Genomic DNA, 24,897 nt, shown 5'->3' on the forward strand with positions numbered 1-24,897 from the left:
TTTATAGGTAAGCACCTGGATTTCCTAGTGTCTACTGCAACAAGGTATGGCCATGTTGTCAAGTTCTACTCAAAAGGATATGAGCAGAACTAACATATACATCTTTTAGGTTGTGCCTTTAATGGTAAAGCGAGTGCCCTTCTCAGCTTCTTCCCTCCTTCATGTTGGTAAAAGAGCTGACGTGGCAGGTAGGCCATTTTATATCACGTAGACAGGGCAAGCAAGACCCCAGGGGTGGCAGAACAAGACTGGAAAAAACTGCGCACCTCTATCACTTCATAGAGCAGCCCGATGTAACAGCCTGGGTGTCTAAGTTGTTCAAGCTACTGTTTGCTTTTTTCCAGTTATCTTTCACTATCAATTCCCAACAAATATGATCCCTATCACCTAGAACAAGTCTTGCAATGGAAAGCCTCAATAGATATTTACTGAATGAACAAGTAAATTTATTAGTTTCTTGTACAATTAGCAAAAACCAGAAAGAACCCTTAAAGATGATCTACCTCTAGTTACACCAGTTTCTAAACCTAAGAAATTACAGCTCTGAGCAAGCACAACATGTCCCCACAATATTTTTTTTCTTTTTTAATCTGAGAGACATAGAATGAGGCAGTGCTCCACCCCCATCCACTGGTTCACTCCCTAAATTCCTGAAACAGCCCCAACTTGGGCCAAAGCTGGGAGCCAGGAACTCAGTCCAGATTTCCCACATGGGTGGCAGGAACTCAATTACTTGCACCACCATCACTGCCTCCCAGGGTCTGCATTAGTAAAAAGTAAGAGTCAGGAGCTCAAAGTTACTCTTAAGTCCTAGAGCAAATCAGAAGCTTAAAGTCTAAAACAGAAAACATGCCAGAACAAACTCATCTTTTTATCTTTCATGTTGTTGCTATTTTCCTTCAACGTCTGCACTGTGACCAGAACTAGAAAGGACAGACTGCTGCCACGTCAAGATGAGAGAAGAAGAAAGAAAACTGAGGAAACACCTTATCCGACATCTGTGAGCTGACACATGAACATCAATGACTCCCTCAACCCCAGGCTTATTATGACACAAATAAACCCTCATTAGGTCAAATCACCATCATTTGGACGATTGCAGCCAAACACTTCAAAGAAACTTAAAACTGAAGAGCAAGCTTACATTTAAAATCCTTATCCTAAATTATTTGATTTATGCCGGTTTAAGAGTTTTCTAAAACACAAGTATTTGAAAATAATAATGGCCAGCGCCGCGGCTCAATAGGCTAATCCTCCGCCTTGCGGCGCCGGCACACCGGGTTCTAGTCCCGGTCGGGGCGCCGGATTCTGTCCCGGTTGCCCCTCTTCCAGGCCAGCTCTCTGCTGTGGCCAGGGAGTGCAGTGAGGATGGCCCAAGTGCTTGGGCCCTGCACCCCATGGGAGACCAGGAGAAGCACCTGGCTCCTGTCTTCAGATCAGCGCGGTGCACTGGCTGCAGCAGCCATTGGAGGGTGAACCAATATCAAAAGGAAGACCTTTCTCTCTGTCTCTCTCTCTCACTGTCCACTCTGCCTGTCCAAATAATAATAATAATTACTTTTCAAGTATGTAGATGATATACATCACTTTTGCAGTTGTTCTTTATCGTACTTTATCTTAACAGATGTGACATATTTGAAATTCAAAAGATTGACACCTATGGGAAAAATATTACTCCAATCAAAAGAGCATTAATATGCCAGTCAAAACACAAAAGCAAGCTGTTTGAATACCTCTGCTAACTAAATTCATCCATTTAACAAAAACTGTTCTTATTAAATGCCAGACCCTGGGTGCCAAGGATTACCAAAACAGGTAAAAAAAAATTTCCCATTCCCTCATTAAGTTAATAAATTAAACAATTGAGAAAACCCATTCTTCAAAGTTTTTCTTTGGATTTAGCCTAAATAAAACCAAGAAAAACTAAGAAGAAGATATGCATTCTGCAAGTACAGAGACATTTTTTTAAGACACACTAGGATACCCACAACTACAGTAGGGTTCTTCTCATCAATGGTGAATCCGCTGCAAGATCCCAAGTGCATGCCTGAAACTGCAGAAGCAGAGAACCCTCTGTACTTGTATATAGGTTTTTGCCTATACACGTATACTCAGATGTAAAGGCACTCAAAATTTAAATGCTTTCCTGTCGCTCCCCCATTCGTGGAGGAACGACACTAGACCCTGCGCTGTTCTTTTGTCTGCTCGGCACTTCCTGGGTTTGCTGCTGGTTCTTCCTGGGTTGGCTGTCGACCCCTCCACCTCCGTGGAGGGGCGGTTCCCCCTGCCGGCTCTCTCGGGGGCTGCTCAGATGTTATCCGGATGTTCCTGGTGCATGTTGTCTCTCTCCTCCTTTATAGTCCTCTTCCACCAATCCCAACTCTGCTACCCACACGCCGAGCACGCTGCTCTCCTCCAATCAGGAGCAAGATCAGCTCCTGCAGCTCATCAGTCAAATTGGCAAGAGGCAGCTGTGTAGAAGTTGTTTACTCCCTTTCAGCGCCATATTGTGGGAGAGCAGATGCATAGAATAAGTCTTAATTCCAGTAACTTAGTCTAGTCCGAGTTGCTCCCCACACTTTCCCATCTTACCTGAGTACTTTTTTTTTTTTTTTTTGGACAGGCAGAGTTAGACAGTGAGAGAGAGACAGAAAGTTCTTCCTTCCGTTGGTTCATCCCCTAAATGGCCACAATGGCCGATGCGCTGCGCCAATTCAAAGCCAGGAGCCAGGTGCTTCCTCCTGGTCTCCCATGCGGGTGCAGGAGCCCAAGCACTTGGGCGGGCCATCCTTCACTGCCTTCCCGGGCCACAGCAGAGAGCTGGATTGGAAGAGGAGCAACCGGGACAGAATCCAGCGCCCCGACCAGACTAGAACCAGGGTACTGGCGCCGCAGGTGGAGGATTAGCCTAGTGAGCCATGGTGCCGGCCTACTGAATACTTCTTAGTATGACAGTAAATTTGCAGTTTGAGGTACAAAAGCAAAAACAGTATATTTCTTTGTCCTTCCTCACATTGTCTTGGACAGAAAGAAAACTTTTTGTCTTTTAAGATTTATTTTATTTATTTGAAAGGTAGAGTTACAGAGACAGAGGGAGACATCTTCCATCTGCTGGTTCACTCCCCAAATGGCCGCAACAGCCAGGACAGGGCCACGCTGAAGCCAAAAGCCAGGAGCTTCTTCTGCTTTCCCATGTGGGTGCAGGTCTCCCATGTGGCCCAAGCACTTGGGCCATCTTCCACTGCTCTCCCAGGAGCATTAACAGGGAGCTGGATGGGTAGTAGAGCAGCTGGGACACAAACTGGTAGCCATATGGGATGTCAGTGTGGCAGGCAGCAGGTTAACTTGCTACTCCACAGTACTGGCCCCAGAAGATTCATTCTTATCACAAATCTCAGCAACCCCAGCACACAATCTTTTTTTCCTTTCCTTATTAAGTTGAAAACTTTCACTTTTCACTTCAAAGAAAGTACTTGCAGCTCTTTGGTTTATCTGAAGTGCCAGCTTTGCTACTCTAAGTTCTAGGGCCATTTTTAAGTCAAATATGGGCTACCTGCACATAGCCACTGCAATACTAAAACAGCTGATCTAAAAACTGAGATGGTTACTAAGTGACAACAGGGTGGGTAGTGTATACAGAATGGGCATGCTGGACAAAGAGATGATTCATGTTCTGAGCTGTACAGTGCAAGATTTCTTCACACTACTCAGAAGAGTGCACAACTTAAAATTTATAGATTATTTCTGGATTTTTCCATTTAGTATTTCAGATTGTAGTTGACAGTGGGTAACAAACTGCAGAAAGCAAAACTGATAATAAAGGAGAACTAATGAATAGAAAAATGACACCTACAAACAATTCATAAAATGGCCAACACTAGCTTTAACAGTAAAAATCATTAATTAAAAAAAGTGAGGCACTGGCACTGTGGCACAGTGGCCTGGGCCACTGCCTGCAATGTGCACATCACATGTGAGCACCAAGTCCAGCTCCCTGCTAATGTGCCTGGAAAAGCAGCAGAAGATGACCCAAGTGCTTAGACTCCTGCCACCCACATGGGAAACCTGGATGGAGTTCCAGATTCCTGGCTTTGTCCTGCCTCAGTCCCTGCTATTGCAGCCATTTGGGGAGTGAATCAGAAGATGGAAGATCTCTCTGTCTTTCCTCTGTAACTTTACCTTCCAAATAAATAAAAATAAATCTTAGAAAAGACACTAAGAAAAGTGAGATTTTTTTTAAAGCTAACAAAATGGCAAAAATTCTAAAACAATGTTACATAAAGCTAATAAAAGGATTTCATCAAACCAACAATTTATATGCTGCTAGCACAAATACATTGCCTATCTTACTGGCTAAAACATAGGTCAAAGTAACCTTTAAGGGCCGGCGCCGCGGCTCACTAGGCTAATCCTCCGCCTTGCGGCGCCGGCACACCGGGTTCTAGTCCCGGTCGGGGCGCCGGATTCTGTCCCGGTTGCCCCTCTTCCAGGCCAGCCCTCTGCTGTGGCCAGGGAGTGCAGTGGAGGATGGCCCAGGTGCTTGGGCCCTGCACCCCATGGGAGACCAGGAAAAGCACCTGGCTCCTGGCTCCTGCCATCGGATCAGCGCGGTGCGCTGGCCGCAGCACGCCGACCGCGGCGGCCATTGGAGGGTGAACCAACGGCAAAAGGAAGACCTTTCTCTCTGTCTCTCTCTCTCACTGTCCACTCTGCCTGTCAAAAAATAAAAAAAAAAAAAAAAAAAAAAAAAAAGTAACCTTTAGGTATATCATGTAGAAATACTTATTTTTTTTTAAGAATTTTAAAACAAAATTTATATATTTATTTGAAAGGAAAAGTAAGAGAGAGAGGAAGAGAAATGGAGACAGAGAATCTTCTATCCACTGGTTCATTCTCCAAATGGCTGTGGCAGGGTTCACACAGGCTGAGGTCAGTAGCCTGGAACTCCATCTAGGTCTCCCACGTGGTTAGCAGAGGCCCAAGCATTTGGGTCATCTTCCACTGCTTTCCCAAGCACATTGGCAGGGAGCTGGATCAGAAGTAGAAAAGCCAGGACTTGAACTGGCACTCATAAAGGATGCTGTCATTGCAGGCCATGGCTTAACCTACTGTGCCATGCCTGCCCCAAAATATTTATTAAGATGTCAGTTTTCTATGCACTGAAAATATTGTTTTGGTCTCAGAAAAGGAATGACATTGAAAATGAAAAGGACTAATGGTTAAGGCACAGACACTCCCAAAACTTACTGTTTCAAAGCTGCCTTTATGCATTAAGTCAATGGGTGGCCGGAATAGATCTGCAAGAGTAGTTAGTTTCTTATCTATTGCTCCGCCATTTCTTAATTCCTGTTCTTGCCGAACTGCAACACAGGAAGAAGAAGATTTAGTCATAGAACAGTTATGAATGTAATAGTAATAATAATAATAAACCCTTGTTATCAACTGAAAAAATTACTGAATAATGTGCTAACTCAAATGCAAAAGCAAAAATCTAATGCTGACTCCAAAAAAACATACAAAGGGGTTAGAAGGGAATCTTCAAGGCTCAATGGTGTTCCCTATACAAAGGACAAAAATTACAAAATTAATTAAAAACAGACACACCTGAGGTGGGCATTGTGGGGAAGTGGGCCAAGCCCCCATGCAAGTCTGAGTCCTGGCTACTCCGTTTCTGATCCAGTTTCCTGCTAATGCATACTCAGAGGAAACAGATGTTCAAGTGCTTAGGTTCCTATACAAGAGGTCAGGATGGAGTTTGGGCTCTTGGCTTTGGCCTGGCTCAGCCTTGGCTGCTGTGGACATTTGGGAGTGAACTAGTGGGTGGAAGATATTTCCCTCCTAGCCACCACACCCCAATGCTTCTCTCTGCCTTTCAAGTAGATGTAAATGAATAAATAAAGTCAGAGAATCCTAATGAAAACATTGCCTTGACATAGTCAAAAACTAACTTTAATATGGAAGAAAACTTTAAGCCTCATTTACTTAGTTCTCAAAGTGATCTTAATTCTTCTCTTTCTACCTCCAGGCTCAATCTTTAAAGATTCTCCCAGGGCCGGCACCACAGCACAGCGAGTAAAGCCACCACCTGCTGTGCTGGCATCCCATGTGGGCATTGGTTCGAGTCCTGTTGCCCATTTCCATAGCTCTCTGCTATGGAGTGGGAAAACAGTGGAGGATGACCCAAGTCCTTGGGACCCTGCACCTGTGTAGGAGACCCAGAAGAAGCTCCGGGCTCCTGATTGGCGCAGCTCTGGCCGGTTGGCGAGTGAACCAGTGGATGGAAGATTTCTTTCTCTCTCTGCCTCTCCTTCTCTCTCTGTATAACTCTTTCAAATAAATAAATAAATCTAAAAAAAAAAAAAAAGATTCTCACAGCAGAGATGATGACCAATGCTCCCATCTTCCACTGAAAGTATGCAAGATTCCTTGGATGACTTAAGTTTAGATTCTCCTCCAACTCCATTAAAAGTTAAAAGACTTATCTGTGTCTCAATTAGTTCATTGTAAGTCAACTACAAAATGAGAGATGGTCCAAGAGTTTTTCTTATTTCTTCTAAACGTAACTATCCTTCCTTTGGGATTCGATTGCTATATCTGCACTAAATTCTCTTAAGATTCTCAATCTAACTTATTCCACAGAAAGATATAAACCCATTCTAAACAACTGTAGCCAAAATGTTAAAAATGAATGCTTGGGGGGTGGGGGGAGGGGGTCGGTGCTGTGGCACGCAGCTAAAGCTGCTCTTGCAGTGCCTGGCATCCCATATGGGCACCAGTTCGAGTCCTGGCTGCTCCACTTTCGATCCAGCTCTCTGCTATGGCCTGGGAAAGCAGTGGAAGATGGTCCAAGTCCTCAGGCCCCTGCATCTGTGTGGGAGACCTGGAGGAAGCTCCTGGGTCCTGGCTTTAGATCAGTCCAGCTATGGCCATTGGTGGCCATTTGGGAAGGGAACCAGTGGATGGAAGATGTCTCTGTCTCTCTCTGCCTCTGCCTCTAACTCTGCCTTTTAAATAAATAAATAAATAAATAATCTTAAAAAAAAAGAATGCTCTGGATGTGTGGCTTTTTCCTAATTTTTAATCAACTATAATAGCCACTCTTGGTACAGTCATTCCTTTCGTTGACAAATATCAGGGCCCTGAGGAAAATACAGTTTTTAGTTTTATTATACTCTGCACTTAACCGCTCATTTAGAAGTTGATTAAATTTATAAATTGCCAGGTTTCCTGATCATCTCTTTCTCCTTTATTATTCTATAACCAAACAATTAAAAATTTGGAACAATTCAAGTTGAGGGGAGGGTTACTTACAAGATGAATACACAATTTCACTTTTTAAAAAAATGTCCATTTATTTTAAAATTTATTTGAAGGGTAGATGTACAGAGACAGACAAATCTTCCATCTATTGCTCACTCACCAAATGAGTGCTGAAGACTGGAGCCTGGAACTCCATCTCAATCTCTCAGCAGCAGAGACTTAAGTATTTGGGCAATCACTTGCTGCCCCCAAGGTCTGCATTAATGGGAAGATGGGATTGAAAGCGGAGCTGGGACTTGAGTCAGGTAGTCCAATATGAGATGCAGGCATCCCAAGCAGTAGCTGCACCACTGTCCACCCCCATAATTTCACCTTTTAAATAAGTTGAATCCTCAAAGTAACCAGGCCTGATATCAATCTTCTTTTTCTTTTTAATAGGGAGGGAGGGGGAGAGGGAAGTAAGTTGGTCCACAGATACCTACTAGTTTCAGTTTGAAAATCTCGGAAACCATCAAATATTGATCGTGCAGGTCGTCGTCTTTTAGGAGCTTTAGAGGAAAAAATAAAATTGATTTAAAATTTAAACATTAACCTTGAAGCGTAATTCTAAAACATTCCTTGTTTAAGTATTTACGATGCTACCTTCCTTCAAATAACAAAGATTTTAAAACTTTCAATTCATCAGCAACTTAATTAATTCAATCATCTTTAGCCCAATCACCTCATTTCACAAATGAGAAAATGAAAGACCAGTTAGGAGACTTGACCAAACTTGTGTAAAATGCTAGATCCAAGTGGTGGATTTAGAAAGCAAGATGATTTTGAATGTGACTCCGCACACAGATAAAGCAACACACACACTGTAAATATCCAAAGGCATCTGACACTGTTTGATGTAACACTTGAGTAACAAAGTACTAAATGGTAGGTTTAAAATCTGTTTCTTAGTGACCGGATATACATGCAGAATTAAAAATCCACCCTCCAAAAATCTTTAATGTTGGAAGAAAAAATCTTTTCCCATAGTTACATGCATAATCTTTTAGTGACAGAAAAGTGAACAGAACCAGAGTCTTCTGCTTCACCAGAAGTGTCTATTGCCCATTTTTAAGTATTTGGCACATAAGTTCTAGAATGCAATAATTAAATATCAACTTCTTATATGTGTTATCAAACCTAAAAAAATGGCCTGATCATTTATCTACATTATAATAAATAAGGCCTTTTAATGATGTTTTCAGTATGACCAGCATGTAACCAGAACAATGATCCTGTTAATAAATGATTAGGAGGGCCAGCACTCTGGCACAGTGGGTAAAGCCATGGCCTGCAGTGCTGGCAACCCATATGGGCACCGGTTCGAGTCCCGGCTGCTCTACTTCTGATCTAGCTCTCCCTATGGCTTGGGAAAGCAGTAGAAGATGGCCCAAGTCCTAGGACCCCTAAACCCGCATGGAAAGACTGGGAGGAAGCTCCTGGCTCCTGGCTTTGGATCGGCGCAGCTCTGTTGGATCTGTTGCAGCCAATTGGGGAGTGAACCAGCAGATGGAAGATCTCTCTCTCTCTATGCCTTTCCTTCTCTCCGTGTAACTCTTTCAATTAAATAAAATAAATCTTTAAAAAAAAATGATTAGGAGTAGGATTAGATGAGAGTATAAAGTCTCCCAATTCATGTCAAAGCATCTTTCCCAACAATCTGTTTGCCATTACACTGAACAGTACTGAGCAGAAACCAAAATGAAAACACACAAAAAAAATTGCAGAACCATATGTTAAAAACTTTTTTGCTTAAAACATATTTGTATTATGCCACACATACCTATATGTGTATCAATATTTATGTTAAAGAATCACAGCATTATCTCTGAGAAAAGGGATGTAGCAAAATTAAAACACTTTCATATTTAAGTTTTATATTGAATTTTTAAAAATGTAAATATTGTAGGAATAACACAGCCTATCAAATAATGCTTTTTATAAAAAAGATTTATTTATTTATTTGAAGGTCAGAGTTAGAGAGAGAGAGAGATCTTCCATCCACTGGTTCACCCCCCAAATGGCTGCAACGGTCAGAGCCAAGCCAAGCCAGATAGGAGCCAGGAGCTTCATCCAGGTCTCCCACATGATGGCAGGGGCTCAGGCACTTGGGTCATTTTCTGCTCTTTCCCAGGTCATTAGCAGGGAAATGGATCAGAAGCAGATAGCCAGGACACAAACCATGGGCACTCATATGGGATGCTGGCACCACAGGTGCTGCTTTACCAGCTATGCCATAAGACCGGCCCTAAATGATGCCTTCTTAAAACCAATTATCTGATATTCTTTAACTATAACAATTAAGAAGGAAAGATATATAATCATAAGACATAAAATGGCTGCCTAAGAATGCATATCATCATAGGGGAAACAAAAGATGATTTTCTTCCACTTTCAAATTGTCAAAGGCAGGTCAGTCAATATTTCTTATTTCACTTTGCCTACCCAGTTCTTCCTTCTCTATAAGGTACCCGTTCTGGGTATTTTCATTGGTTTCTCATATTGCTAGCCGCCTACCCAACTCTTTAAAATCTTGAGTTCATAACCTGTTCTCACTTGTTTCCCCTCATCTATTCTAAGTGTAGCCAAGCAGCTCTCCTCAGGCCACACCTCTGGCCCAAGACCATTCTCACTGCAGGCTTCTTCAATGTCATTTCCCGGTTCTTCCAAATTATCTGCCACAAGCAAACATTAGTCCTCTAAGGTCACTCTACTGCCCATGTAACAGAAGTGCTGGTCATTAGGCATTAAGAGAATAAAGCAGCAAAGAGCTAAGAGATTTGAAAGTAAGAATAGGGGAAGGACAGATGAAGAAAAAAAAAATTGTGGTGATTAGAGTAGCAATGTTTCACATTTTCAAAAATCTGTTAATGTTTGGCTTAAGACATATGGTTTTCAGATCTGCTTCTACATTATTTTAGATGTACTGTTATTCAGGAAAAAATGAAAATTCAGACTCAAACACATAATTGTAAAATGGAGAAGTGCTTTAACAGTCTTCTTAGATAACTCTGGATATTCTTCATTGATATCACACCAAAACTCAGGCAGTGGTAGTTTCTGTTTTTAATTTGTTTACTTCCATTTTACTTGAAAGGCACAGACAGAAAGAGACAAACATCTGCTGGTTCATCCCCCCAAATGCCCACAAGAGACAGGGATGAGTCAGGATGAAGCCAAGACAAAGCCAGGGGCCCAGAATTCAATCTGGGTCTCCTACATGGGTGGCAAGGACAAAAGTACTTGAGCCATCACTTGCTGCCTCTGAGGGTGTATATTGACAAGAAGCTGGATTGAAAGCAGAGCAGCTGAGACTCAAGCTATGGGATGCAGGTGTCCCAAGTAGCAACTTAACCACTGTGCCAAACGTCAGTTCCTAGATAGTATCTTAAAAGTTATCTGCAGAGGCCAGCACTGTGGCATAGCAGGTAAAGTCGCTGCCTGAAGTGCCAGCATCCCATATGGGCACCCAGCTGCTCCACTTTTGACCCAGCTCCCTGCTAATGGGCTTGGGAAAGCAGTGGAAAGATGGCCCAAGTCCTTGGGCCCCTGCACCCACGTGGGAGAAGCTGCAGGCTCCTGGCTTCAGATTGGCTCAGCTCTGTCCACTGTGGCCATTTGGGGAGTGAACCAACAGATGGAAAGACCTCTCTCTCTGTAGCTCTGCCTTTCAAATGAAAAATCTTAAAAAGTGGGACCTGGATTATTATCAATGAACTTTTCATACTCTGTCCCATTAAAATCTGTTATTCTAAGTCAGAGGGGGGAAACCTTTTTTTTCTGCCAAGGGCCATTTGGATATTTATAACATCAAACACAGGTCATACAAAATTATCAACTTAAAAATTAACCAGCTATAGATTTACTGACTTTTGAGTCACACCTGCAGTTGCCTTGGTAGGGCCAGACCCAATCATTTCATGGGCCTTATTCAGATGGCAGGTCGGACATTCTCTACCCCTGTTCTAAGTGGCTGTCAGTCTCTAAAACAGGCACTATTCATCCCTGTATCCCAGTATTCGTAACTTGTGTGTGAATACCTTGAATATGGGCAAGGATAAACAGAGTGCAGCAGGGGTGATGGAATGGGTCACTTCCAAGGTTAGGTTACAAAAAGACACAGTCTTCCATCTCAGGTTATCCTCTCTGCTGCTCTCATTTGTTCCTGGTAAAGAAATGATGTCTCCAGCCAACAGCTACATGAGTGAGCTCAGGAGCTCTTCCTCCATTCAAGCTTTGACTCTTGCCCCATCTGGCACCTTTACTGGATTTTTGTGAGATATTCTAACCAATGGCACCCCACTAAGCCAATTGTGGATTACTAACTCACAGAAACTGTGAGGTAACAAACGCTTGTTTTTCTAGGCAGTTTCATTATAGAGCAATATTTACACAATAAAAAATATCTAATGCAGTCACTAATACAATTCATCTTGCAGTCTGAATGAACCTCTTTACCTATGCACAATTTTGTAATACCATGCACTGATCAACTGAAAATATTTGCTCACTTAGTTATGAAAACATTCCATATAATGACCATTTTGTTACACAATTTTAAAAAACTGTTTATGTCACCAATGATCTCATCAGAAACTCTGTAAGTATTGTGAAGTTATCAAGTTTATAATAATGGTGGATACAAACTGTCAATTCTAAATTTCTAATTTTTGCCCAAAAGCTTTTTTTAAAACATTGTCAGTTTTTCTGAAGTAATAAACTCACTTCATTTTCAAGAAAAATGTCTGCCAAATGCCCAAATCTAAACACCTAGAGCTTTTCAGCAATCTTTCAAGTAAAAACAAAATTCCATAAAAAAAACTATCAGCTGCTAGTTCAGCTCACAACTCGAATAACTGTACCAATGCTGTTACCTTAACCATATTTCTTCAATATACAGATGTTAAGTATATGCCTTATTTCAAACACTTTTTTTAATTTTTTTTTTTTTTTTTTTTTTTTTGACAGGCAGAGTGGACAGTGAGAGAGAGAGAGACAGAGAGAAAGGTCTTCCTTTTGCCGTTGGTTCACCCTCCAATGGCTGCCGCGGCCGGCGCGCTGCAGCCGGCGCACTGCGCTGATCCGATGGCAGGAGCCAGGTACTTATCCTGGTCTCCCATGGGGTGCAAGGCCCAAGTACTTGTGCCATCCCCCACTGCACTCCCTGGCCACAGCAGAGAGCTGGCCTGGAAGAGGGGCAACCGGGACAGAATCCGGCGCCCCGACCGGGACTAGAACCCGGTGTGCCGGCGCCGCAAGGCGGAGGATTAGCCTAGTGAGCCGCGACGCCAGCTCAAACACTTTCAAAATATATACTCAATAGTAAGGCCTTAATGAAATTAATCATGTTTACTGTCTCATTAAGAATATCACTAAATAAAGCTACATTTTCCATTTTTCTATAAACCATGAGTATGTGGCAATGAAGAATTCAGACTTGTAGTACAGTTTGGTATCACCGCTCTAATTAAACTAAGATGCCAGCAGTCTGACCTACCACTGTTTTGACCTACCACTGTTTCTGAACCATCCGTTCAAATGTCACTACAGGGAAAAATGCAAATAACTTCTTAGTATTATTATGGAAATAGTTTTTACCCTGCAGACCCCCTAAAAGGGTACCAGCAATCCTAGATCATACTTTGAGAACCAAGCTTTAAATGAACACTGCCTTAAGAAGAAAACAGCTCTCCAAATATCCATTTCAAGTTATACCAAGGTCTGTTAATGCAAAGTAAGGCTGTGGGGCCAGCACTCTAATGCAGTAGGTTAATCCTCTGCCTGTGGTGCCAGCATCCCTTATGGGCACCAGTTCTAAATCCAGCTGCTCCTCTTCCAATCCAGTCTGCTATGGCCTGGGAAAGCAGCAGCAGATGGCCCAAGTGCTTGGGCCCCTGCACCCACATGGGAGACCCAGAAGCTCCTGGCCTCTGGCTTCGGATCGGTGCAGCTCTGACCATTGCGGACATTTGGGGAATGAACCAAAGAATGGAAGACCTTTCTCTGTGTTTCCTCTCCTTCTCACTGTCTGTAACTCTACCGCTCAAATAAATAAGTAAGGCTGACTTCCTACTTGTGTAAATTATTCTCATCCCCTTCCTCACTGTCTATCAATCCAGGGTTTTAAAAAAAAGGGAAGGAAAGTAAAGTTCCAAATGGAACTCTTTTGCCTCTGTTCAATCACAAAACAGCCCAGCTATCACATCTTATAGTCTTCTCCAAAGATCCTGCCTTGTTCCTCACAATAAAGAGAACACAAAGCTTTCAAGGGCATTACCTTTCAGCTCGAAAGTCCATATACAGAAAAAATACAAAGCTTTATTACATCTAGTATATGAGGTACTTCAAAAACTTCACAGAAAATTTAAATTAAAAGATAAGCTTAAGTAAGTGCCGAAAACTGTGAAAACCATGCACACAAGTAGTCTTCAAAAGATCATTAAAAAATGTTATTTTTTAACATTCATTTATGCAAAAGGTAGTAGTGCACTTTGGTATCACTGCCCTAATTCAACTAAGATGCAACAGTTTGACCTACCAGTTTCTGAACCATCAGTCCAAATGTTCCAACAGAGAAAAAGACAAGTAACTCCTTAGTATCATTATGAAAACAGTTTTACCTTGCAGACTTGGAAGCTGGATCCAGCTTACCCACAGGAGTGGCAGATACTCAACTACTTGAACCATCACCTGCTCCTTCCTAGGGTATGCATTAGCAGGAGGCTAGAGTCAGGAGCCAAAAGAAGGACTTGAACCCAGGTACTCTGAGACTGGATGCAGGTGTCTTAACTACTGAGCCAAACACCCACTCCAAAAACATGCATTTTGAAAAAACTTATGGAGGCCAGCGCTGTGGCACAGTTGGGTTAATGCCCTGGCCTGAAGTGCCACATCCCATATGGGTGCCAGTTCGAGACCCAGCTGCTCCACTTCCAATCCAGCTCTCTACTATGGCCTAGGAAAGCAGTAGAAGATGGCCCAAGTCCTTGGGTCCCTGCACCCGGGTGAGAGACCCAGAAGAAGCTCCGGGCTCCTGGCTTCAGATCGGCACAGCTCTAGCCGTTGGGGCCAATTAGGAAGTGAACCAACAGATGGAAGACCTCTCTCTCTCTCTGCCTCTCCTCTCTCTGTGTAACTCTTTCAAATAATCTTAAAAAAAAAAAAAAAAAAAAAACAATGCATGGATTTCAGAAATTTTGTAGGGGGCCGGTGCTGTGGACTAGTGGGCTAAGCCTACACCTGTGGCACCGGCATCCCATGTGGGTGCTGGTTCATGTCCCGGCTGCTCCTTTTCTGATCCAGCTCTTGGCTGTGGCCTGGAGGGGTGGTTGGGGATGGCCCAGGTGCTTGCCCCTGCATCCTCATGGGAGATCGGGAGGAATTTCTTGGCACCTAGCTTCAGATAAGCTCACCTCCGGCCATTGAGGTCATCTGGGGAGTGAACCAGCAGATGGAAGTCTTGGAGCCATTCTCCCATGGATACAGAGGGATGGTTCTATTTCATGCTTTAGTAAACTCCAAAGCAACAGAATCAAATTTCTACCTTATAAAAACTGTGAACTAAGATGCTTTTTCAAATCAAAAGACAGAGGGGCCGGCACCATGGCATAGTGGGTAAAGCCGCTGCCTACAGTGCTGGCATCCCTTATGGGCACCAGTTAAAGTCCCAGCTGCTCTACTTCCAATCCAGCTCTCTGCTATGGCCTGGGAAAGCAGTAGAAGATGGCCTAAGTGCTTAGACCTCTGCAACTGCGTGGGAGATCAGGAAGAAGCTCCTGGCTTCAGACAGCTGCAGCTCCAGCCATTGCGGCAATCTGGGGAGTGAACCAGCAGATGCAAGACCTCTCTCTGCCTCAGCTTCTCCATAACTCTGCCTTTTAAATAAAATAAATAAATCAAATCAAAAAAAAAGAGAGAGAGACAGGGAGGTCTGTCTCTCCCTCTGTGGTTCTGCCTCTCAAATAAATAACTGAATCTTTAACAAAAATTTGTATTAATATTTTATTTCCATTTTCCATGAAACTTTTGATGAACCCTTGTATTAACAGCATAATGACTGTTGAAAAATCAACAGTTCAGAAAGCACAATATTACACTAGAATATTAAGATCTAATAGTTTCCCTCTCACTTTTTTTTTTTTTTTTTTTTTTTGACAGGCAGAGTGGTTAGTGAGAGACAGAGAGAAAGGTCTTCCTTTTGCTGTTGGTTCACCCTCCAATGGCCAGGTGTTTCTTCTGGTCTGCCATGGGGTGCAGGGCCCAAGCACTTGGGCCATCCTCCACTGCACTCCCGGGCCACAGCAGAGAGCTGGCCTGGAAGAGGGGCAATCGGGACAGAATCCAGCGCCCCGACCGGGACTAGAACCTGGTGTGCCGGCGCCGCAGGCAGAGGAGTAGCCTATTGAGCCGCAGTGCCGGCCTTGTTTATTTCTGAAACTAGGCAGACCAAGTTTCATATCCACAGACTCAACCAACCTCAAATGGAAACTATTCGAATGGGTAAGGGGGACTTTGACTCTGCTGAACATGCAGGCACTTTTTTTCTTGTTATTTTCCCCCAAGCAACACAGAGTAACTCTTTTTTTTTTTTTTTTTTTTTTTTTTTGACAGGCAGAGTGGACAGTGAGAGAGAGAGACAGAGAGAAAGGTCTTCCTTTTGCCGTTGGTTCACCCTCCAATGGCCGCCGCGGCCGGCGCGCTGCGGCCGGCGCACCGCGCTGATCCGATGGCAGGAGCCAGGAGCCAGGTGCTTTTCCTGGTCTCCCATGGGGTGCAGGGCCCAAGCACCTGGGCCATCCTCCACTGCACTCCCTGGCCACAGCAGAGGGCTGGCCTGGAAGAGGGGCAACCGGGACAGAATCCGGCGCCCCGACCGGGACTAGAACCCGGTGTGCCGGCGCCGCAAGGCGGAGGATTAGCCTAGTGAGCCGCGGCGCCGGCCCAGAGTAACTCTTTACATAGTACTTATATTGCATTGAGTATTTTAAGTAATCTAGAGATGATCTGATTTAAAGTTCACCAGAAGAAGTGCAGAAATTATATGCACAAATTACACCATTTTAAGTAACAAAAAAGTACCCAAGGGTCTTGGTACCCACGTCGGGATCTTGGAGCCATTCTCCCATGGATACAGAGGCATGGCTCTATTTCATGCTTCAGTAAACTGCAAAGCTGTTGAATCAAATGTCTACCTTATACAAACTGTGGGTTAAGATGCCTTTTCAAATCAAAAGATAGAGTTTATATCACTTTCTTTATTTTTATGACTTATTTCTCCTCCTCTGTCCTGCTTTACCTACAAAACTTCATATAGGTCTCTCTTTCTCAGCTTTCAGAACAAACCATTTCTATTGCTGTCATAAAATACATACAATATACATGCCTCTATTTATGCCTGCCCAACCAGATTATAAGTCCAACTTCTCTTTTTTTAATAAATCTATTACTGTCTAAAACATTTTGGTTCACAAAACAAAAATAATATTTATAAAATTTTTAAAAATCTGACTGAATGTCCCAGTCTTTACCATCTTCTCAATACATCCAGATTAGTATCACAGAAGTTTCTGTTTGTTTGTTTGTTTGTTTAACTAGACTAGGGATTACTTTCTCTTGTATTCAAAACAGAAAAAGCATCTGTGGAAATGAGAGAGAGAAGGTAACGCATATTAAGACAATAAGGATCTGGTGTTCAAGCAGGTATTCAGAACACAAAACTTCAGTCTTCTATGTAATGACAGGTTTGTTTCCACTACAAGGCAGGAATTCTTTTTGTGAACTTTCCTCCTTTTGGCCTTCTGCAAGCAATATAAATTTTTTAAAAATCTGCTACATTCTATGTTAATCAATTGTAGAACTTTCTTGAGAGAAGCACAGAAATACAAGAATTGACTCTACTTGAAGTAATAATTTCAGAGTAAGCCTTCCTATTTTTGATAGCTTCATTAAAATCCTAAAGAAAGACAACATCATCAACTAAGGCTAAGAGAAAAACATTAACTTACCACCAAACAAAGGTTCTGGTTCCACTAATATTTCCTGCTTTTGAGGAATTGGGGCACGGACTTCTTCTCTATTTAAAAAGAAAAAAAGGGAGAGGGGAAATATGAAAATGAAAACTGTCTTCTGCTATCTGTTTACTTGTTATAAGTAATACAAATGCATTCAAATTAACAAGTAAAATGAACACTGGACTTAAATGACTTTTAGGAACCATGGTAAGTGTTTTAGGTGTCTTCCATATAACGTAACTGAAATAAAGTACCTGACATATATAATTCAAATGGCTTATAAAGAAAGAATAATTAATGTTTCCCTTTCCCTCTCAAGTTTTCTACCCCTCAATTCTTTAAGAGGGAAAAAAAGATTAGAAACTTATCCAGAGAGATGGAAAATATAGTTACCTCACAAGGATATCACAAAATAAGCTTAAACGAATACACAGTGAATTTTATACTAATTATGAAGGAAGCCAATGCAGTAATGATTGGCTTACTTGGTAAGAGGACCCTCACATACAAAATAGAAAAAGTAATTACACATCTTTAAAAAGTCTATTCTCTTCAAAATTTACCTCCACAGAGTTTCCTAATAATGCATTTCTTCCTGTAAGAAATACTCACTTAAATATAAGTAAATGCCTTTAAAAATCAGTCTGATGGGGCCGGCGCTGTGGCGCAGCAGGTTAACACCCTGGCCTGAAGAGCCGGCATCCCGTATGGGTGCCGGTTCTAGTCCTGGCTGCTCCTCTTCCGATCCAGCTCTCTGCTATGGCCTGGGATAGCAGTAAAAGATGGCCCAAGTCCTTGGGCCCCTGCACCCACAGGGGAGACCTGGAAGAAGCTCCTGGCTCCTGGCTTTGGACTGGCATAGCTCCGGCCTCTGTGGCCAACTGGGGAGTGAACCATTGGATGGAAGACCCCCCCCCCCCGCCTCTTCTCTCTCTGTGTAACTCTGACGTTCAAATAAAAATAAATCTTAAGAAAAAAATCAGTCTGATTACTTTATAGCTGTAACTCAAATATTAAACTGTGTTGATTAACGTTAACAACGAATAACAGTAACTTCCAAATTCATGATCTTTCTATTTGTATTGTAAGCACATAAATTCCATATAAAAATTCATTTAGGGTAGGCCTAATAATACCTTTTATCCAGGTGTTTCTAACAGTATTAACTGAGTTTAAAAACCTAGTTTTGATGTCTAAGAGTTGAAACTCTAAAACATAATCTACAAAATAAAGTGTGAATACTCAATTGTTAACAATTACTAACATTCTATAATCAAAGAATCACTAGACAGACAACAAAATCTACAATAACAAAAGACCTAAAGGATAAATAAATATTCCTTCTTCCTAGATATTAGTTTACTGCTCACACAGAGAATTTCAATAATCTGAAAGAACAGACACAAAACACCTATAAAAGAAAGCTGTTAATCCTTTCATCAAAAAGAAACAGGTTAATTATCCTAAGAAAGTTAAAATTTTAAAAGACATATTTTGCTAAATAAATCTATTATCGATTTATCTCACTTTATGTGTGTATCTGTATAACTGTCTCCACTTAGGGACAACTCAGTTATTCAATAAATAAACCTTAATCTAACGAAATACATTAATTAGGGGAATGGATTAGGTAGTAGCCCCTATCCAGAAAGACTTGAGGGTATCTGTTCCAGGACTATGAACTACCAAGAATGGAAGTGTGGAAGAGAAAACAATCATCTAGAAAGAGAGAAAATTATAGTTTAGGAGTTAGGAGCCAATATCAAATGTTAATCAGCTAGTAATACCATCTTAAATCAAACTATAACATAACAGTAGGAAAAGATATTCATTTATTAAAACAATTTTAAACACAATTAAGAAAACAAGTTTTATACAATTAGGACAGACATAATCCCCTAACTCAATGTGAATATTTGCTATTCAAATTTCTATAAACAAAATCATGTTTTCATATTAATTTCCATTAAAAACTTGAATTATATTGGGGGAGAATGAAATATAATACTAGAAATAAATAATCAACATTAACGAGAAAAACTATAGAATCTTGAAGTAGATCTAGCGAACTGGCAATTATGTCTGTATGATATATGACTTTTTAAATTTATCTCTAATTTAGTAAAAATAAAATCCTGCCGTTTGCCAACACATATTTGAAAAGATTGCTCTTATTTACAATCTCAGGTTGTAAACAATGACTTAAGCCTCATTTGGGGACTACTTTATTTTATTTCAAAATCAGTGGCTCTCCTTTGAGCAAGTTTCATGTCCAACAAATTTTGCCCCATGGGTGTTTACCTCAAATTCCCATTGGTACCAAACATAAAGGTCAAAACTACCAAATCTCTTCACAAACTATTATTATTTTCTTACACTGAAGTCCCAAATGCTTTAGATGCTTGTAACGACTGACTACATGTAGCCATTATTTAAGATATAAAAGATCAGAATTCTTTTTCAAAAAATTTTTGTGACAACTCAAAATTTTCCTGTGACAATGTAAGAAAATCTTGAATTGAGAAATCTGAGCTTTTACTGGGCTTTATTTCCATAACTACTACTTAAGTAAAGTGTAGTTTAGGAAAACAGCTGTGTTCTTGCTTCTACATCAGTGAAGTGTGGCTAAAATGATATCCTATAAAACTTTTTTTTTTCTTTTTTGGTTGCCATAGGGCACACAGCCCCTCCCAGCCACACCTATCCACTCTCAAGCCCACAAGCAGCCCTGCCTCCTGGACTTTGCACCAAGCCCTTACTTACATGCTCCCTTGATGAGTAAATGAGAGGATTAAGTAGCAGATTTGAGAGTACTCTAGAAAATTTAAAGTATGTACATACAAAAATTTTCATGCTACTTTCTCACAGGTTTAACTTTCAATTTTTCCAAATCAGAGAACAATCTAACTTTGATAAAAATACAACTACTTAATTTATGCAAGAGGTAACTCCTAACAGTAAATAATTCATACTCTGTGTGTGGTCTGACAGTAGAGACACTTGCTGAACTGGTACTGGGCTCTTCAGCAATTCCTCCACCATCCAAAAACATTGTGACTGCCATCTCCAGGTTATTGTTGCAGGCTTCAAGCATATGTTTTCCTACACTTTCACTTGCACCTGAAATAGCAAAAAAAAAAAAAAAAAAAAAAAAAACAAACTTATTAAAAGGCAATTTATATTCAGTTCATATTGAAATACAGAATTGCCAAGCATATTAATATATTTTTTCCCTTTTAGAATGACCTTTTGTGTTTAACTTATTGTGTTAACTTACTTTCTTGGTTGATGTGAAATATAAAGAGCTAGAAAAGAAAGCAGCATTAAAACAGTATTCTTTTGTCATAATAAATGGCAATTATGTCATTTTTTAAAAAATGTATTTGTTTATTTGAAAGGCAGAGTTACAGAAGGGCAGAGGCAGAGCCAGAGAGAGAGGTCTTCCACCCGCTGGTTTACTCCCCAGAAGGCCGCAATGGCTGGAGCTGTGCCAATCTGAAGCCAGGAGGAGTTCATCTGGGTCTCCCACCTGGGTACAGGGACCCAAGGATCTGGGCCATCTTGCATTGCTTTCCCAGGCCATAGCAGAGAGCTGGAATGGAAGTGCAGCAGCCAGGATTCGAACCAGTGCCCAAGTGGGATGCTGTCACTGAAGGTGTCAGCTTTACCCACTGGGACACAGCACAGGACCCCTATCATTTTTTTCTTAAATATTTATTTATTTATTTGAAAGGCAGAGTTACAGATAGGCAGAGGCAGAGAGAAGTCTTCCATTTGCTGGTTCATTCCCCAGTGGCTGCAACAGCTGGAGCTGTGCCAATCCAAAGCCAGGAGCCAGGAGCTTCTTCCAGGTCTCCCACGTAGGTGCAGTGGCCCAAGAGTCTCTGTAACTCTGCCTTTTAAATAAACAAACAGGGCCAGCACTTTGGCCCAGCAGGTAAAGCTGTCACCTGCAGTGCCAGCATCCCAGTTCAAGTCCTGGCTGCTTCACTAATGATCCAGCTCTCTGCTATGGCCTGAGAAAGCAGTAGAGGATGGCCCAAGTCCTCAGGCTCCTGCACCCATGAGGGAGACACAGAAGTTCCAAACTCCTGACTTCAGCCTAGCCAGCCCTAGCATTATGGCCATTGGGGAGTGAACCAGAAGATGAAGACCTCTCACTCTCCCTGCCTCTGCCTCTCTGTAACTGCCTTTCAAATAAATCTAAAAAATAAATAAATTTCATTCCTTTTTAGACTAATTTGGGTTTCTTGTCAAAAGAATCTACATAAAATACTACATGCATGAACATGTCATATAATGTTTAGCACAGCTTCAGTAATACTGCAGAATTTAAAACAACATGAGCAGGTCTAATAGTGAATGTAAATTATATCATCTATTGGACGGAACATTTTGCAGCCGCTAAAAAGCATCTCAGGCTTTCCCTTTGGGATGACTTTTTCTATCTACATTATGACCCTCCTTCTTTTAGCAGCAGTTGCTCTTCTAAGTTCTTGCCTGAAAATATCTTTATCTTGCTGTCATTCTTCAAAGACAGTTTTACTGGGCATACCATTTCAAGTCTCACAGCTCTCTTCTGAGTACACTGAAAACAGCATCCCAACGTCCTCTGGTTCCTGTCAACACTTCTGGGAAATCAGCTGTCAGACTAAAGAAAAACATTTTCATAGCAATCTGTAGCTTCTCTCTAGTTGCTTTTAAGATCTTTTCTCAGGGCCAGCACTTTGGTGCAGCGGCGTTCAATATGAGTGCCAGCTCCAGTCCTGGCTGCTCCACTTCCATCCAACTCCCTGCTGATGCACCCAGGAAAGCAATGGAAGATGGCTCAAGTCCTTGGGCCCCTACACCCACATGGGAGACCCAGAAGAAGCTCCTGGCTCCTGGCTTCAGATCAGCACAGCTCCAGCTGCTGTAGCCATTTGGGGAGTGAAGCAGAGGATGGAAGACTCTCTGTCTCTACCTCTCTCTCTGGAATTATTCCAAATAAATAAAATAATTTTTTTTCTCTCTCTTTTTTTTTTTTTTTTACAGGCAGAGTGGACAGTGAGAGAGAGACAGAGAGAAAGGTCTTCCTTTTGCCGTTGGTTCACCCTCCAATGGCCGCCGCAGCCAGCGCACTGCGGCCGGCACACCGTGCTGATCCAAAGGCAGGAGCCAGGTGTTTATCCTGGTCTCCCATGGAATGCAGGGCCCAAGCACTTGGGCCATCCTCCACTGCACTCCCGGGCCATAGCAGAGAGCTGGCCTGGAAGAGGGGCAACTGGGACAGAATCCGGCACCCCGACTGGGACTAGAACCTGGTGTGCTGGCGCCACTAGGCGGAGGATTAGCCTATTGAGCCGCGGCGCCGGCCTAATAAAATAAATCTTAAAAGACAAAAAATTTTCTCTTTGGCCCTCTGAGGTTTCACTCTGATTATCAGAGCTGATTTTATTCTCTTTGGAGTTACTGGACTTCTACCACCTAGTGATTATCTTCTTTTAATTATGAGAAATTCTCAACCATTTCTATTTTACATTGCCTCATCCTTCCATCCATATTTTTCCTTCTGGAACTCCAATTAGATATATGGTAGAACTCTTCACACTAACCCTTACATATAAACCTTCCTTTCATATAAATGCCTTCAGAAAGTTTGGAAAGGTATTCATTATGAAAAAACCATGCATGGATTTCAATTTTTTTGGAATCTAAATCAACTTCTTTCATTCCATTTTCCTTGAACTTTTTGAAGTATCCTCATATGTTTATCTCATCTTTTTATCTATGTTGCATTCTGGATAATAGCTTCAATGCTATCTTCCAGTTTACACATTCTCTCTTTAGCTGTGCCTATCTGTTTCTTTACTGTACACTGAGTTTTTAACTTCAACTAATTTTTCAAAACTAGAAGTTCTATTATTATTTATTTCCACATCTGCTTGGTTATGTTTTACAGATCCATAATTCATATTCCTATCTCTATCTTTCATTTATTCAGCTTACCAATCAAACTTATTGGAGTTACTATGACAGAAATATCTGCAGTCTCCATGAATCACTGTCTCATTTCCATTAGCTCCTACTACATCATGACTTTTGTGCAATTTGTGATTTTTTGATGGGTCTCCTATGCCTTGGTATTTTTATCCATAGATTTAACCAAAAAAAGGGGGGGAGGGATAAAGCTTCCATCCCAGGACAGGCATTTGGCTTATGGCTTAAACTGCCAGTTGAGACACCCGTGTCCCATATCGGAATGCTTATATTTGGTACCTGGCTCCAGCTCCTGACTCCAACTTCTTGCCAATACAGATCTTGGGAGACGGCAGTGATGGCTCAAGTGATTGGGATCCAACCACCCATGGGAGACCTAGATTCAGTTGCTAGTTCCTGGCTTTGGCCCCAGCCAGCCCCAGGTGTCACAGGCATCGGGGGAGTGAACCAGTGGATAGGAGCATGTGTTCCCTCCAAACTCCTTCCTCCCCTCTCCCACTCCCTCTTCTCTTTGCCTGTCTGTCAAATAAATAAATAAAACATGGATTATTACTAAACAGTAAATGTTAGTTTATTCTCTGGCTCCCCTGAAAGAGTAGAAGCCTCCTGAACACAGGGACTGGTTTTCCTGTCTTGGTACCCCCAGCACCTAAGCATATTTGCCTGGTATGATCAATGTCTAAAAACTGACTAAGAATTATTTCACTGTACTTCATTTCACTAGGTAAAACACCAGGGGAAGAGGGGCCAGGCCTTAGCCAAATCTATTAGCAATTCTTCTATGAATTTTGTACTACGTGTATATTTTTCTGTTTTAAATTTAATGTACAAAGAAATACAGTTACACCATGGAAATAACAACCAGCAATGCATATTTAGGATAAATGAACTGGACAAAATTTTCAATGTCATCACAGACAAATTTTCAAAGGTAAATATTTCAAATAATTTAAAGAGAAGTGAAGAGGCCAGCACTATGGCGCAGCACATGAAGCCACCGCCTGCAGTGCTGGCATCCCACATAGGCGCCAGTTCAAATTCCCAGCTGCGCCACTTCTGATCCAGCTCCCTGCTATGGCCTGGGAAGGCAGTGGAGGATGGCCCAAGTGCTTGGGCCCCTGCACCCAAGTGGGAGACAAGGAAGAAGCTCCTTGCTCCTGGCTTCGGATCAGCGCAGCTCCAGCCATTGCAGCCATCCAGGGAGTGAACCAGCAGATGGAAGACCTCTCGCTCTCTCTGCCTCTCTGTAACTCTGCCTTCCAAATAAACAAATAAGTATTTAAAAAGAATAAAAAATAAAAATAAAAGTAGTTGATCTGCCAGATAAGCCATCAGCTGCAGAAGCTAAGCAGGAAGGGGTTGAGCAAAGCCGACTTACCATCTCTACCACCATCCAATGTAGTCATTCAAGAAGAAATGAATATGGAATTCCAGCAATAAGAAATGTACAAAAGACTGGCGCTGAAGACCTTAAGTACTTGCTTTTTGCCCACTGACAGATTACTAAAATTATCTGCATTATCTCTACAGCAGCATAAGGTTTTTATTACTTCTACCTAAAGATCTCTCTTTTTGGTTATTTTTCTTTAAAGCCTGGTATTTCTCAATACAC

General features: G+C 41.8%; 1 protein-coding gene across 1 annotated transcript in view; it reads right to left on the reverse strand.

Moving 5' to 3' along the window:
- Window positions 1-24,897, reverse strand: part of UBXN7 (UBX domain protein 7) — a 64,796-nt gene that overhangs the window by 20,908 nt on the left and 18,991 nt on the right. Inside the window, exons 2-5 of the mRNA XM_002716533.6 lie at window positions 20,279-20,426; window positions 17,301-17,368; window positions 7,743-7,808; window positions 5,248-5,360 (exon numbers count right to left, since the gene is read on the reverse strand). Of these exons, the coding sequence (XP_002716579.4) occupies window positions 5,248-5,360; window positions 7,743-7,808; window positions 17,301-17,368; window positions 20,279-20,426 (395 nt within the window). The remainder of the gene's footprint in view (window positions 1-5,247; window positions 5,361-7,742; window positions 7,809-17,300; window positions 17,369-20,278; window positions 20,427-24,897) is intronic.

This window comes from Oryctolagus cuniculus, chromosome 4, assembly GCF_051225735.1.
Source record: "Oryctolagus cuniculus isolate XC-2025 breed Fujian yellow rabbit chromosome 4, ASM5122573v1, whole genome shotgun sequence".
NCBI classification, from domain to species: Eukaryota; Metazoa; Chordata; class Mammalia; order Lagomorpha; family Leporidae; genus Oryctolagus; species Oryctolagus cuniculus.